The sequence below is a fragment of the Parasteatoda tepidariorum genome, chromosome 10 (genome assembly GCF_982258835.1).
Source record: "Parasteatoda tepidariorum strain Cologne lab strain chromosome 10, Ptep-v5.0, whole genome shotgun sequence".
Taxonomy (NCBI): domain Eukaryota; kingdom Metazoa; phylum Arthropoda; class Arachnida; order Araneae; family Theridiidae; genus Parasteatoda; species Parasteatoda tepidariorum.
The window spans coordinates 83140895-83156738 of NC_141764.1; the positions used below are offsets into that span (position 1 = coordinate 83140895).

At 32.1% G+C, this 15844-nt stretch overlaps 1 protein-coding gene across 1 annotated transcript in view; it reads left to right on the forward strand.

Moving 5' to 3' along the window:
- The window catches only part of LOC107442922 (cell adhesion molecule Dscam1), a 170807-nt gene that overhangs the window by 120413 nt on the left and 34550 nt on the right, over nucleotides 1-15844 (forward strand). Inside the window, exons 15-20 of the mRNA XM_043040966.3 lie at nucleotides 287-448; nucleotides 2785-2855; nucleotides 4207-4441; nucleotides 6715-6813; nucleotides 9067-9252; nucleotides 11453-11746. Coding sequence (XP_042896900.2) covers nucleotides 287-448; nucleotides 2785-2855; nucleotides 4207-4441; nucleotides 6715-6813; nucleotides 9067-9252; nucleotides 11453-11746 — 1047 coding nt within the window. The remainder of the gene's footprint in view (nucleotides 1-286; nucleotides 449-2784; nucleotides 2856-4206; nucleotides 4442-6714; nucleotides 6814-9066; nucleotides 9253-11452; nucleotides 11747-15844) is intronic.

Below are 15844 nucleotides of genomic sequence, written 5' to 3' on the forward strand. Positions count from 1 at the left end.
GATTGAGGAATCGTATTAATTTTGTAGGTTATTTAATACTCTTCGCTTGTTCAGACTCGTCGCCCTGTGAAACTTCCGAGTTATTTTAAAATTAAATTTTTCTCATCTGTTGTATTCTATTGACCCATTATTATGAGAGAACCCAGTCATCAGATATGTTATTGCTAATCTGATTATCGCGTCTGATTGAGGGGGATTTTTTCTCCTGATGGTGAGTCAATACTCGTGGAATTTCTCTTGTTTAAAAATGTTGCTTTCAGCTTTGTAAAAATTTTCTGCCATGTAGGTGAAAATACTGGGGGTCCAGTTACAGTACCTGGACACGAGACGTCTTTAGTAATTCGAGGACTGAAACCGAAGAATCGCTACTTTTTTCGCGTCAAATGTGAGAATTCATTGGGGGAGAGTCAGTTTGGAGCAGAAGTGGCTGTGACGACACTGGAAGAACGTAGGTATAAAGATTTTCATGCGATATCAATTAGTCCCAATGAAATATAGTTCAAAGTGCTTATAAACTAGACCTAGAATATATTTTTATAGTCATTATAGTTTATCCAGAGCTAAACTTTTTCTCAAGTAGTAAGAGAATGTTTTAGCATTACGTAAGCAAACTTTTTGGAATATAGTACTTCTTCGTTATGCAAAAGAACAATCATATTACCTCCTCCCTATGTATTCTTGTATAAGATTTTTTAATGTAACTTTTTCCCTTAAGTTTATGCTTTTTATAAATAAAATTTTCGTAGCAATGTTACATTATTATCCTCACACCCATCACCTTCCACCAACCATAGTTTCAGCAAATTTTACTTTTTCCTCACGGCAGTATAATTTAACTGCTTTCGGAGATGGACGGGCATGTGTAAAAAACAAGATTTGTTGAAACCCAAAGAGAAAAGGGGAAATGGCGAAGACGCTTACTGATTTATTTAAAAAAAAGTTTAATTATTAATGGAGCGTTAAAGTGAATTATTTTTATTCAAAAAAAAAGAATTTTTTGTCACACACTATTCATTCCATGTACACAACCTCCGTACTATATAAAATCTGTATATATCATCCGTGTACATAAATAAGTGCATATCATCCATGATGGTTTATTTTGGACAAAGCGCAAAATACGCGTTTAAGAAAAAATACATGACTGGTAATTCGTGTTTTTTTTTTTTTAAGAAAATGGCACATCTCAAAATGCGTATTTAAGGAAATGAACATAGTTTACTGCACGTGTTTGTATAAAGGGACATATTAATATCTAACTACAAATTATATATAAATGAATTAAATTTAAAACCACATCTATATTTAAAAAAACAGATGAACATAAGTTAGCCACATTCCTAGAATAAAATCATCAGACCCAACACGAATAGCGCTGACATGAACCCGGATGATAAGAGGAAGAGAGGGTGACCAAAACTAATCTGGAGTCAAATGATCCTAACAGAAAGAAAGACGTTCTAATAGCGGAGTTGGATCAGTGCTAGAGACGCAGCACAGGACCGGATTGGTTGGCTCGCTTGCGGTGTCAGGAGAGTTAAGTAGAGCTAATTAAAATGTGCATTGAAATAAATCAGACCAAGCACAAAAGTCGTCTCTTCAATGCTTATTAATAAGCTCATTATTTAACATTCAATCAAATTTTTAAGACAAAGTGGGTAAGAAATTAATACGAAAATTCTCTATTTTTTACGCTACATATATACATAATTTTACTTTATATTATAACCAGCGTTAAACAGTCAACCCATATTTATGTTTACGACTGTCAGTTATCAAATCTATAACCTTGTAATTTTAAACCCAACCCAGAATACTAGTGAACACCTGAAATCCCGAAATTAAGCGTTATATTCAATTTTATATCTTCGTTGAACAACCACCCCCATTCAATGAAATTAATCATTATGACAAATTTATCATCGTGGAAGATTTTTTAATGAAACAAGGCCGCAATTATGTAGCGTGTAGAGGAAAATTTTCAATGGTTATCCCGACGGCAAGGGATTTCTAAACCATGAACCATCTAAGCGTGGGATATTTCGCACTAGCACTGTGATAAGTGTGAGCCGGGAGACGTATTCGTATTGACCATTTTAGGGATTCGAACTTGAGACACCTCATTGGAAAGCGAACTCTCTTTTACCAAAACCACTGCTTTCTTTTGTATAGTTACGTTAAAATTGTTAATTATTTAAAAATATAGATTTATTATAGCCGAACTTACAAAATGGAATCAAATGAAACGTTCATGTTCGTAAACGCTACTTTTGAGCTACATTCGTTTTTCAAATGCACTTAGCATTCTATGCCCACATCCTAAAACACTCATTCTATTCTACATTTATTGTTATCTATTTTGATTTTTTCTTTCGAATATTTGATCGCTCTAAGCTGACAAAGCTTGAACTTTATCACATTTGAGGATGATATGTCATTTTGTCGTGATACGTCATTTTTTGGACTGTCAAGCATATCACTATACTTCTATAATGAGCACATAGGTTTTCACATTCTACTTTATTTGTTTCGGAGTTATTTTGACTCATTTTTGCTCAATTTATAGAAACCCTTTCTTACAATATATGCAAGAATGCAAAAGAACTAAAAATAATATCCTGGTTTAATGCCCAGAACAGCCTTATTATTGAAAAATGATGATTTTGCTTCTATGTATGAATAAGCCTTGCACCTTTTATTTTATGAGCACCTTAATTAAATTTTTGAAATAAAAAAAGATTATGATGCACCTTTAAAAAAAGAATTTTTTTCTACTTCTTCCAGCTCCCAAGAGAGCTCCATATGGTGTGAAAGTCTCCGCAGTTTCATCGAGGTCTATCAATGTTACGTGGCAAGTAAGTCTGGATCTCCTTCTGATTTAAAAAAAAAAATGAATTATTTTTTTATTTTATGTAGCTCGTTGTGGGTTAAGGGGTCATAGAGGCTAAGGCTTCACAATTTCATGACCAACGGCATGATTGAGGCAATGTGGTCAGCACTGCGCACAGACCGCCTTTACTTCCCAGGCAGGTTGGTACCAATTTTCTTTTTTTTTATAACAGTCTTTGAACGGCGGACCCAATTTTTGGGTTTATGACTACTAATATTCAACTACGTAGTTGCGATTTTGAACTCAATCCAGAAGACAAGGGAACTCCTGGATTGAAAGAAATTTGCCTTCGTAGGTGACTTTTTGATGGAACTAGCCCGCATTTGCGTTACATGGTGCGAAAGACCGCAAGAACCTCTCCCACGTCTAGCCTGACGGCAAGGGGACTATCACCTATAGTCCCTCTACCAATGAGGATATTTCAAGTCATCAATGTGGTCGGTGCAAGCTGGATGCGTATTTCGTATCGACCAGCTATCGCTGGGATTCAAACTCGGTTCACCTTATTAGAAGGCGGAAGCTCTATCTCCTGAACCATCGCTGCTCAGGGTTGTACCCATTGATCTGAAGCTGGGTGAGCTCCCAGCCGCCATTGGGGATTGAACCCTTGTTCTTTCCACTATGACAGTTCAGTGCCTTAACCTCTGAGCCATCGCTGCCCACATTTTTATCATACTTAACTAATATTTTTCTTGGATTTGTTGTTGTTGTTGTTAATTTACGTCGCACTAGAGCTGCACAATGGGTGACGGTCTGGGAAACATCCCTGAGGATGATCCGAAGACATGGCATCACAATTTTGATCCTCTGCAGAGGGGATGGTACCCCTGCTTCGGTAGCTCAACGACCTGCACGCGCAGTCGAGCACTTTACGGTAGAACAGTTTAACGAGGACCAATACCGCACACCCTCGGTCCCTACGCAGACTGATCCAAGTGGTCCCCACCCGCACACTGACCGCAGCCAGTGATGCTTGACTTCGGTGATCTGGAACCGTGAGAACCGTGTCTTAACGATCAGTCCACTGCGGGACTATTTTTCTTGGCAGTTCTGTATATAATAAAATGCAAACAATACTAATATTTTTTGTTGTCTAACTAAGGTCTCTCCTTCTAATTTTTATCATTAAAGATATAAATTATACAACAAAATTAATTATTTATGCTAGCTATTATTTATTTACTGTTTTCTGCAGAGAATTACGCTTAATGAAAACAAGTTAATATGAAAAAAAAGAAAAAAAATATCTGGTTGCTTATCTTTTAAAAATAATGAGCAATTTTAATGGAAATTTTATTTTTGTATTTTTTCTCTAGGTATCAAGAGATGATGACATTGAAAGCGTCGATGGATTTTATATAGGATACAAACCCTATATCAAGTCTGAACCATACAATTTTAAGGCAATTAATGCATCTTTCTTAGTTTATCTCAACTTTATTCTCACCGGATTGTCACCTTTAACTGATTACAGTGTCATTGTCCAATCCTACAATAGCAGGGGTGCTGGACCCCCATCCGAACCAGTTATTGCAAGAACTCTAGAATTCGGTAATCATAACTTTGCTTTCCATATCTATTAATTTCCACGTAACCTTAAAAATTCTTTAATTTTCTTCTTTGTAATATACTTAAGTGTACAAAAAATGTCTTTTTCACTCTAAAAAAATGCTAAAAAAATTTTGGTTGGCCAAAGAATAAGTTAGTTATAAAATTACAAATTTTTAATATTAATTACCTATTCTCTATATGAGTAGAGGCATTCAAACGACAATTTTTCTAGAGGAGGGGCGTGCTGGCTCAAGTGATCGAGTATTCGCTTTTCTATAAGATGACCAAGTTCGAATCCCAGAGGCGGCTAGTTGAAACGAATTCTTCTCCCGGCTCACACCGACCACAGTGTTGACGTAAAATATCCTCAGCGTGGGATTATGGGTTAGAATCCCTTTGTCATCGGGTGAATCTAGGAGCATTTTTGTGGTTTTCTTCCCCATGGAACGAAATTGCAGGTTAGTTAAAATCTTCCTCGAAGGCAAGTTTATTCCAATTCAGGAGTTCTCTTCCTTTCTGGATTGGGTTCAAAATTACAAAACTTTTGAACCTGGATAGTCGTAAGCTCAGAATCAATTCGGCTGTTCACAACGCTGATTATAAAATAAAACAATAAATGAATGAAATAAAATAAAATTATTTCAGAGGAGCCGCGATGCATTTGAGAAGAAAGCGTTCACTTCCCAATAAAGTTATCCAAGTACTGATCCCATTGATGTATGGTCGATTCGAATTTCGATTTCAACTCGAGGATGCTAACATAATATATCTTCATTGGAAGAATGTTCATAGATTTGAATTCTCAAGTCGTCGAGCAAACCGTTGGAATTTTGATTGGTTTTTATTATCAATGCAATCAATGATTCGAATTTCGATTTCAACTCGTGAAGATCACTATGCTAACATAATATATCTTCATTGGAAGAATTTTCGTGGATTTGAATTCTCATATCATCGAGCAAACCGTTGGAATTTTGATTGGTATTTATTATCCATGCAATCAATGATTCGAATTTCGATTTCAACTCGTCAAGATCACTATGCTAACATAATATATCTTCATTGGAAGAATTTTCGTGGATTTGAATTCTCATATCATCGAGCGAACCGTTAGAATTTTGATTGTTTTTTATTATCCATGCAATCAATGATTCGAATTTCGATTTCAACTTGTGAAGATCACTATGCTAACATAATATATCTTCATTGGAAGAATTTTCGTGGATTTGAATTCTCATATCATCGAGCAAACCGTTGGAATTTTGATTGGTTTTTATTATCCATGCAATCAATGATTCGAATTTCGATTTCAACTCGTGAAGATCACTATGCTAACATAATATATCTTCATTGGAAGAATTTTCGTGGATTTGAATTCTCATATCATCGAGCAAACCGTTGGAATTTTGATTGGTATTTATTATCCATGCAATCAATGATTCGAATTTCGATTTCAACTCGTGAAGATCACTATACTAACATAATATACCTTCATTGGAAGAATTTTCGTGGATTTGAATTCTCATATCATCGAGCAAACCGTTGGAATTTTGATTGGTTTTTATTATCCATGCAATCAATGATTCGAATTTCGATTTCAGCTCGTGAAGATCACTATGCTAACATAATATATCTTCATTGGAAGAATTTTCGTGGATTTGAATTCTCATGTCATCGAGCAAACCGTTAGAATTTTGATTGGTTTTTATTATCCATGCAATCAATGATTCGAATTTCGATTTCAACTCGTGAAGATCACTATGCTAACATAATATATCTTCATTGGAAGAATTTTCGTGGATTTGAATTCTCATATCATCGAGCAAACCGTTGGAATTTTGATTGGTTTTTATTATCCATGCAATCAAAGGCGGATGGTCCCAAGTTAGTCATCCACGAAGGCCAGTTCGCCCTAATATTTTATCTAAGAAATCTCTTGTCTTATGGGTTCGGTTTAAAAACTGCAAAGTTATTGAGTTGGGCATTGACCGACGTAAACCAAAAAACGGGGTCCGCTCTTCAACACTGGAAAGAAAATTATTTTTCTGCTTTTACATAAGTTACTCCTAAAAACTCTTCTTGGTCAGAATTAGGAGTCAAACGGATTTTCTCAGAACCATATCAATAAAAATAGTGTAAAAACCCATCAATATTTTACATTTATAAGGACTGGTCTCGTCTTTTTAAGCTATTGATAAATGAATGAATGAGAAAATAGCACTTTATTTGCCTCCTATACGCTTCCTATAACTTATAATTCTTTTACTTTTTAGACAAACCAGAATCTCCTGCTATAAAAACGTACTATTCAACGACTAAGTCCATTAAAATATCTTGGGATTCTAGAAGTACCCCAACTTCTCCAGTTGCTGGTAAGCAAATTATTATGCGTTTTAAACTTGTATCCTTTAAAGAAATTATAAACATACTTTCAAACTAATCCACAAGTTTATTTTAGTTCTATGAAAATTAGTCGCAATAAACGCACGTGCACAATTACCGGGTTTGAAATAGACTGTAACTTATGCATGCTGGTTATAATAAAGTTGAAGGATGTAAAATGAAGGAAATAAATTTCCTTTGTAATGGAAAGATCCAAAAGCACCAGCACTTCTTGATTTTATCTAAAGGAACAAACAATTTTATTAGGATTCACCGCACCAGGAATGCACGATCTTATCACCTTTATTAAAACTCAGCATACGAGTTCATTTAAAAGATTATTTACCATATATTTTATCGTAAAAACGGACCTTCCTCAATATTTTTAATTATCAAATTTTTTCTTCGCCTTACAAAAGTTTTTTTTAGCAGAGAGTCGATGAATTGTTTTTAAACTTATAATTTTAAAACTGCAATTCCTTAAAAAATTTAGTTACCTTACAGTTTAAAAGTTTTCGACCAATATTAAATAAAATAATAAGAAATATAATTAAATATAATAATAAATATTAAGAAAATATTATAGCTATTAAAATATTTTTTTTGCTTGAAATTATCTCTGGATAGACGACTTTTATAATTGCAAGCAAATTTAAAAGGGTTTTTCGAGATATGGCAAAATGCGCAAGAAAGTAAAGTTAACATTTAGGGGTTCAAAATTTCAACTACTCTCCTGATCTAACTATTAAGATCACATTTTCCAGATTACGGCTAGACTATATATTCTAGGAGTCAAAAATCTTAATCTGTTGAAAGAAAAGGTGTATTTAATCAGAGAAAGTACGTTTTTGTGTATTTTTTCATAACTTAAATTACTGTATGCAGTAATTAATTAGCATGTTTCAGGTTACCCTCTTAAACTACTATGATTGCGCCTTAGTATGTGAAAATCTGATCATCATATCAAAAGTTATTCAAGGTGTTTCAGTTATTTCTTTGCGCAATGTACTATCACATTTATCATGAATGTCTTTTTCATATGCAGAACACTGCTGGGCATTGAATGGATTCCGAGGATCTTTTGCCAAGTAAAATAAAAAAAAACACAATTTAAGTGATGAATTAAGCTGTAATTTTAAGCTCCATATGTCATCTTTCTGTAAAGAATTATCTGGGTTTTAGAACGGACAAATAACTAAAATATTTCAAAAATTGCTAAGCTTTTTTAAAAAATCGCAAACATATTTCTACTTAGATTAAAATTTCAAATATCTATACCCTATTCTCATTTTTGCAAACTTTTATGAGCCCAAATAAGGCAGCATTGTAGTAAGTTTTTAAATGCTGAAAAATTAGACAACAAATACTTTTTCTTCTCTCAAAACTGTAGCTTTTGCACCATTTTCGGAATAAACCTAGAGGGTGCTGCTGAAGTTAGGTTAGACTTGACCTAAGAGCCACGAGTAATTGCAGCAGACTAACATCAGTTATGGAAATAGAAAATTATTGGCATAAAAGCAAAGTTTCAAGTGACAAGAGAGTCCTCAAAAAACAGCCTTACCCCTTACACAAAATAAAGTGTTTTTGAGATTGTTTTGGGGCTGACAGATGCAAAAAATTACACCTGAGAGTAGAAAATTAGGTTATGTTTTCACCAAAAATAACCTCATTAATGAACTTCAATTTCCACCTCATATATAACTGAGAAATAATTTTAGTTTAGATCGGGGAAAATTATACACACCTTAAATATAAGTATTTGCGTAAAGTGTAGAAAAAATAATCCGCACACCTCATAAACAACTTCCTAAGCTGGTTGCTCTAAAATAGAATTCAATCAACCTCAAGTGTAAGTAAAACAACTTCATACATCTAGATTATATACTTTGGAAGGTTGATCTCTTAAGGTTGTTCTTGAAATCAACTTCGAATAAACCTCAAATCAACCTTGGCACCTCAGAACAACCTCAAATGAACCTCAAAAATACCTTAAGTTTTTGTAAGGGAATGGACTAATCTATTTAGTTTTGAAAGTACTCATTAGACTTAGTATAGCGTTACAGGAGATTATCATTAGGTAACTTTTTACTAATATATAATATATGAAAAGTCTTATACGAAATTAAAATCCTATTACTTAATCGATAAACTCCATAGATCAAAGTAAATTTAAAAGTATTCAGCTGCAAGAAAGCAAAATTTTTATTATCAGATCATCTTACAAATTATTTTTTACTTCGTAGGTTACATATTGTGTCACAAAAAGGAAGGAAACGACTGGCATGAGATCCGCTTGCCTGGTGACAGAAACTCGTACACACTCCACGACTTACAGTGTGGCACATCATATTCTTTTTATTTGATTGCCTTCAACAGCGCGGGGAGAAGCAACGACAGTGAGATACTGTCAGCAAAAACTGATGGAGTGGGTAAGCCCTTCAATTGGATTACTTTCGGTGGGGAGAAATTTATTTAGAGTGATGCTTCTAACATAGCAATGTCATGCCTTATTTCCGATGTCATACTTCCTTCTGCCTTATTTTCAGCCGTATCGGTCGATCCGAAGTATACGTCGACCCCCGCTGCCATTACTAACGTCAAAATGGCATATTTTTGAAAAAGAACTCTGAATTCACATTAGTTAAAAAAAATTCTAAATAAATATAAAATTCTGTATTCCAAGGATATAAATTAAATGTTAAAGTAATTTTTAAGAATATTTAGAACAAATATCTCTGACTTTGAACTAATAAGGAAATTTCAGTTACACTTTTCAATACCATGTAATTTAGACGTGGTTTAGTAATTTAGACATTTAAAATTAAATTACATACAAAAAATAAAAATTCTACTTTTTCTCTTCACCTATAAAATTGGTTTCTCCGTTGATTTTCTCTTTCAGATTAATTCTTGATGCTTTGCCTGTTTGAAGTATTAACTAACTTAACTTTTTAAAAACTTTGTTAGTTTGTCAAATTTTAAATTCCTCTTATATATTTCTTTTTTTATGCTAAGCGTTACATTAATAAAAAAGAATTTCTTCTCAAATGTGTGATCGTCCCACAATATTTTATAGCAGTTTGGGTGTTTAAAAATCAACTTTTGCATTACATATTATCTGTCTGAATATTGATCAAAAGTTTACATTGTCGATATTTAGAGCGAAACAACTATTTTTTTAAAGCAAGTATAACATTTGAAGCTATATATATATGAGTATTAGAAGGTATGAAACATTTATTATCAATTAAAATTGCTTAACATGGTGCGGCATTACACGCTGTAACTCTTACAGCACTGGCAAGTTAAATTGACGTAAGCACAGGTGTCAAAATGTTACGTTCCCCAACTAATATCATAGAATTTGACAAAAATGTAGCTGGTATTGGGAGATTAGCTGAGAATACAGGAAAACGTTTCTACTGGAATAACTTTCTATAGTGAAGCATATGGTGGGACGCATTTCATGACTAGGTTGCTGCTAACAGTATTGTTTAGGTGAACTACACTTAATTTCAAATATTCCTTTATTATTCTTTTAAAAGTTAATATTTGAAGTAGGGATTTTCTTGAATGTGCTAATCCATTTTTTTTAAAAAATTTTTAAGAAATAGTGTAAAAAGCAAATAATAAAAGTTGCATGGTACCAAGTAACCTCTCCAAGTATCCAAGTCACCTCGCAATAAACTAATTGGATGCTATATAAATGAGTATCAATATTAAAATAGCAGTTAAAGTGAGTTCTGCGCTGCTACCTATTGCCCTACTACCCATTGCTTATTTTTTCCAACCTTGCTTTCAACTATTGTAAAGTTTGGAAAAAAATATAGCATCAAAGTTTAAAATCGTTTTTATTTAGCAAAAAAATACCTTAAAAGAAATAAAAAGAACAACAATTTATAAGCAAGTTAATTTTAAAAAAGAAAAAAAAAGAGAAAAAAAGTATTTTTTCACATTGAAATGTTTTACTTAATTCCCTCTCTAAGCTGTGCGCCTAAAATTTTGAATAATTCCTCAATCTCCACCCACGATTCTTTTAGCGATAATTTTAATTTTATAAAAATTTAATTTCAAATTAAGAGCTTTTTTGTTTATCATTTTTACAAACAAATTGCTTTGCTAGACATTTCTTATAATTAGCAGTAGTTTCAGCTACGTTCTAGTCTGATTTCTTCCAAAAATGCTCCCCGTAGAGGTTGCAAAAATTTCAATTTTTTCAACTATTAGATTTGCAATTCAAAAAATAAACAAATTTACTTGTTATAAAATATTTTTTAACCCAACTTTGAGTTTAATAATCGAATCAACACTTTATTAAATATTTGACTGAGACGAATAAATATGATAAACGTGTCATGCAAATTTTATTTATATCTAATCATGATTTAAGTAATATGCCAAAAATTACAATTTCTGAGTCAGTTGTAGCCGATTTTATTCCATAAAAAAATTTTATTATATAAAACAAATTAAAATTGTTACTGTTTGAAACAGTTCCGCATACAACTATTAACAGCACAGCTCGAAAAAAAATAAGAGAAAACGTTGCTTTTACTGCGTTAAAAAAGGAGAGTTACACGATAAATCCGAACACTTAATTCTGCGTAACAATAGCTATTTTTCTTGCAGCTCCAATAACACCGGACAAAGACCGTCTCCTGACTGTGAGTTCAACTAGCGTCTTTGTAAATCTCAGCAGTTGGCACAACGGTGGCTGTCCAATAACTGTCTTCGTGATTCAGTATAGGGCTAGTGGTCAACAGGAATGGACTCTGGTCAGTAATAATATTGTTCCAGAGCAACAGAACATAACCATAACGGATCTCATTCCCGGGACATGGTACACCTTGTTAATCACAGCTCGAAATGATGCCGGAGCAACAGATTCAGAGTATATCTTCGCTACGCTGACGTTATCCGGAGGTGAGATAGATTTTTATTATCCGCTGTAGGTGTTTGTAGATTTAATTAAAAGTATTTTTTTTAATAAATTGTTTTGTACAACGTTTGAATTAATATTAAATTTAATGTAAAATATGCATATTTCGGGCTTAAATTTAATAAAAAAATTATGCAAAAGATTCATTTGGTGTTATTTTAATATGACAAATTAAATAAGAAACGAGAATCTGTTTTAAAATATTATTCTCATGTTTTAGTACAATGAGAAAAAATAATTCAAGGGATGTGCTTCAGATTCTCTTTTTTTTCGAATCTTTATTTTTATGTGAAATTTGAATTCAGAACAATTATTGTCTCAATTATTTTAAGGAAGGGTATCAGAAAACTTTTTTTTAATTTTATACATCTCATTAGGGTCCCGTAATACGTTATTTAATTGTGTTGTTATCACATAATGTAAATTTAAGCAGATTTGTCGCAATGCAGCCTATTCTATTAAACTGCGCCACTATAATCCACTTTGAACTATCGAAATTAGATTGAACAGAATTCATATTAAACATTCATTGTGATTCAATTTTATAATACTGAACTGTATGAAATCTACAGAGAGCCAGATATCGTGAAATTCATTAAAATAAATCGAATGAACTGGGAAGCTCACTTTTTCAGAAGGAATGATGACTCAATTATAAAGAAAATCCTTTTACACAAACCCCTAACGAACAGGAAAAGAGGTAGACACAGGCTGAGACGGCTGGATTTAGTTGCAACTGATTTTCTTACTCTAAAGGCGAAAAACTGGCGAACAAGTGTCAAAAGTAGAGAGAAGTGGATTCGAATTCAAAGGAAGGCACTGGCCCACCCTGGGCTGTCTAGCCAGATATGATGATGATGTGATTCAATTTAGATAGTGTTATTTAAACTTCCATTTAAAAATTTCACACAATGATTTGTGTTTGCTTTCTGGATTTAATTCATAAGAAAATCTGTTATCATTTTATGAGTTAATTTATAACTAAACTCATAGTTTATAATTAAATTTAAAATTCGTAATTCTGTTTTAGAATTACTGTTTTAAAATTAATAAAATCAAATTCAATATTCTGTTTTAAATTGAATAAAAATACCAAAAATGCCTTTGTGAGTGTAAACTATTGTACCATAAATTCACGGTTTGTAATTTGCTTTATCTATTTCTTAACTGATTATTTTTTCTTCCTTTTTACTCTCATTCAAATAATAACAATCAAATAATAACAATCAAATATAATAATAATAATAACTCATTCAAATGATTATTTTCTCAATAACATTTTTTTGCTCAATCCCTTATGAAAAAATCGAAGTATAAATGAGGTATAAACGAGGTATATTTTAAAGGTATAAAGGAGGTTGTTGTTTAAATACGTCGTAAAGGTTGAAAAGGGTGCAAATGAATACCTCAAAATCAACCTCAAATATACCTTAAATATACCTCCAGAGGTACATATATTTCAGCCTGAAGTATATATTTTTACACTTGTGGAAGTATTTATTCAACAACCTAAGGTGCGTCATTTTACACTTCAGGTTATTATAAATCAACCTCAGGTGTATTTTGTTCGACTTCAGGTAATTATTTTTCAACCTCAGGTATCTAATTTTATGCTTGTAGAGGTAGATATTTTTCAACATATGGTGTGTAATTTTACACTTCAGCTTATTATAAATCTACCTCAGGTGTATTTTGTTCTACCTCAGGTAATTATTCTTCAACCTCATTTATATAATTTTATGCTTGAAGAGGTATATATTTTTCAACCTAAGGTGGGCCATTTTACACTTCTGGTTGTTATAAATCAACCTGAAGTGCATTTTCAACAATTGGAAAGGTTATTTTTAATTAGCGCCATGTGTTCCATGTTCTACCTTAAGTTATTATTTCGTAACCTCTAGTATATATTTTTGTATTTTTAGAAGTATTAATTTATCAACCAAAGATGTTTTTTTAGCACTTACGAAGGTGAGGTGTTATACGGACCACCTAGTTTATTAATTTTTGGACTCACTATAGAAAAAATATAATATATATATAAAGATATTATATATATTATATGAAGAATAATGTACATTACATGTTTTTCACTAGTAGAGATCATTTATCAACCTGAAATTTTTAATATTAAACCTTCGGCAGTAATTGCTTCTTTTGTTAAGCTATAAAAGAAAGTTTCAAATGCATAATTCTTCTATAATTTTAATAGCTAGATTTAAATCATCTTAGAATAACACTTATCCAAATTCTACAGTTAGTAAAAATTATTTATGGGAACTCATACTCGTATTTTTAGAAGATAGTTGTCTAAGGTGCTTGAATTTTTAAAGCTATAAAACTACAAATTTAAATAATTAGTCAGCTGAAATTCAAAGTACTTTTATTTAAAACTAAAATTTCACTTTTTTTACAAACCAACAAAATTATTTTAAATACTGTTTCCGTCTACATGTTGAAACTTGCAATTGTTGGAACCTAAAAGGAAAAAAAAATATAAATCAGTAAGAAAGTCATATTTACAATAATAGTGGCAGGTCCTAAAATATTAGAAAGTATTTTTTTATCATTTAAATTAACTGGATGAAATTAATTTTCCTTTTCAGATAAATATCTTCTGCCATTTCTATTCAATCCTCGTAGCTAAAAAGCATGACATGTATCACAGCCACAAAATAAAATACACTGAAGACAGTATCACCATTAACAACATTTACAGAAATTCAAATATACAGGGTGTTTATAAAGTCTCGGACCCATTTTGATGTTTAATAACTCATAAAATAATAAAGATAGATTAAAATTAATAACATAAATGGTTAGATAGACTCAAAAACTTTCATGAACCTTGTCAATGAACTTCCACGTGTGCCCCCTTCGTCGCACGGAGAATATCAAGTCGATAGTCAATTTCACGCCAGGTAGCGGCAAGCATGTCGGCATTCACAGAGGCTATTGCGGTCGTAATTCTGGCTTTTAGGCCATCAATGTTCGACACGATCCTCCTGTAAACATTGTCCTTTATAAATCCCCAAAGAAAAAAGTACAGCGGCGTTATATCAGGTGATCTGGGTGGCCAAGGAATTGGACCTCCTCACCCAATCCATCTTCCTGTAAAATGGTCATTCAAAGAACTACGAACGATGATACCCCAATGAGGTGGTGCACCATCTTGTTGCAAAAAGACATGTGGCTGAAGCTCTTCTAGTTGTGGAAATACGAAGTTTTCCAACATGTCTAAGTATACGACTGATGAGATTGTCTTTTCTGTAAAAAAGAAAGCTACCTCTCGTGAAATTAACTATCGACTTGATATTCTCCGTGCGACGAAGGGGGCACACGTGGAAGTTCATTGACAAGGGTCATGAAACTTTTTGAGTCTATCTAACCATTAATGTTATTAATTTTAATCTATCTTTATTATTTATGAGTTATTAAACATCAAAATGGGTCCGGGACTTTATAAACACCCTGTATAATTCCAATCTTATTATGCAATTTTAACACTTTTTATTTTTCTATACATCTGTAACATTATGGTACTTGTAAGTTTAATAATCAAATTTCCTTCCCTTTCTTTTTTAAAAATCTTTAAACTCAATAAACCTAGTCAATATTTTTCAACTTTTTGTCAGACTTCATGAAACTGGCAGCTTTTTTTTAAATTTTTTACGCTGATTCTGAAAAGGACTTATGTTATTGTCAATCACATCAGAGTTTCTTAAAAAATAGTTATTTTAATAATTTTTAATCAATGTAATCAAGAATCTACAATCGTTTAATAAATTAAAATTTTAAAGTTATGTACCAATTTTTATTCTTTTTTTACACTCAATCGAATAGAACAAATTACAAGCTGATAAGGAGCATTTATTTTAAAGTTGTGAGTAATTTTATGCGAGGAAAATGTCTAAGAGAGAATGATTTGAAATAATACTTTTAAAATAAGTTGAGTATAATATCTCCTATATAACTTATAATACTGAGCAGAATAAAACTAATAGTTAGTTGTTACAAACACTTGTTTAAATATAAATACACATCCCATTGGATGAAACTCTAAATAATGCATATTACTTTCAACA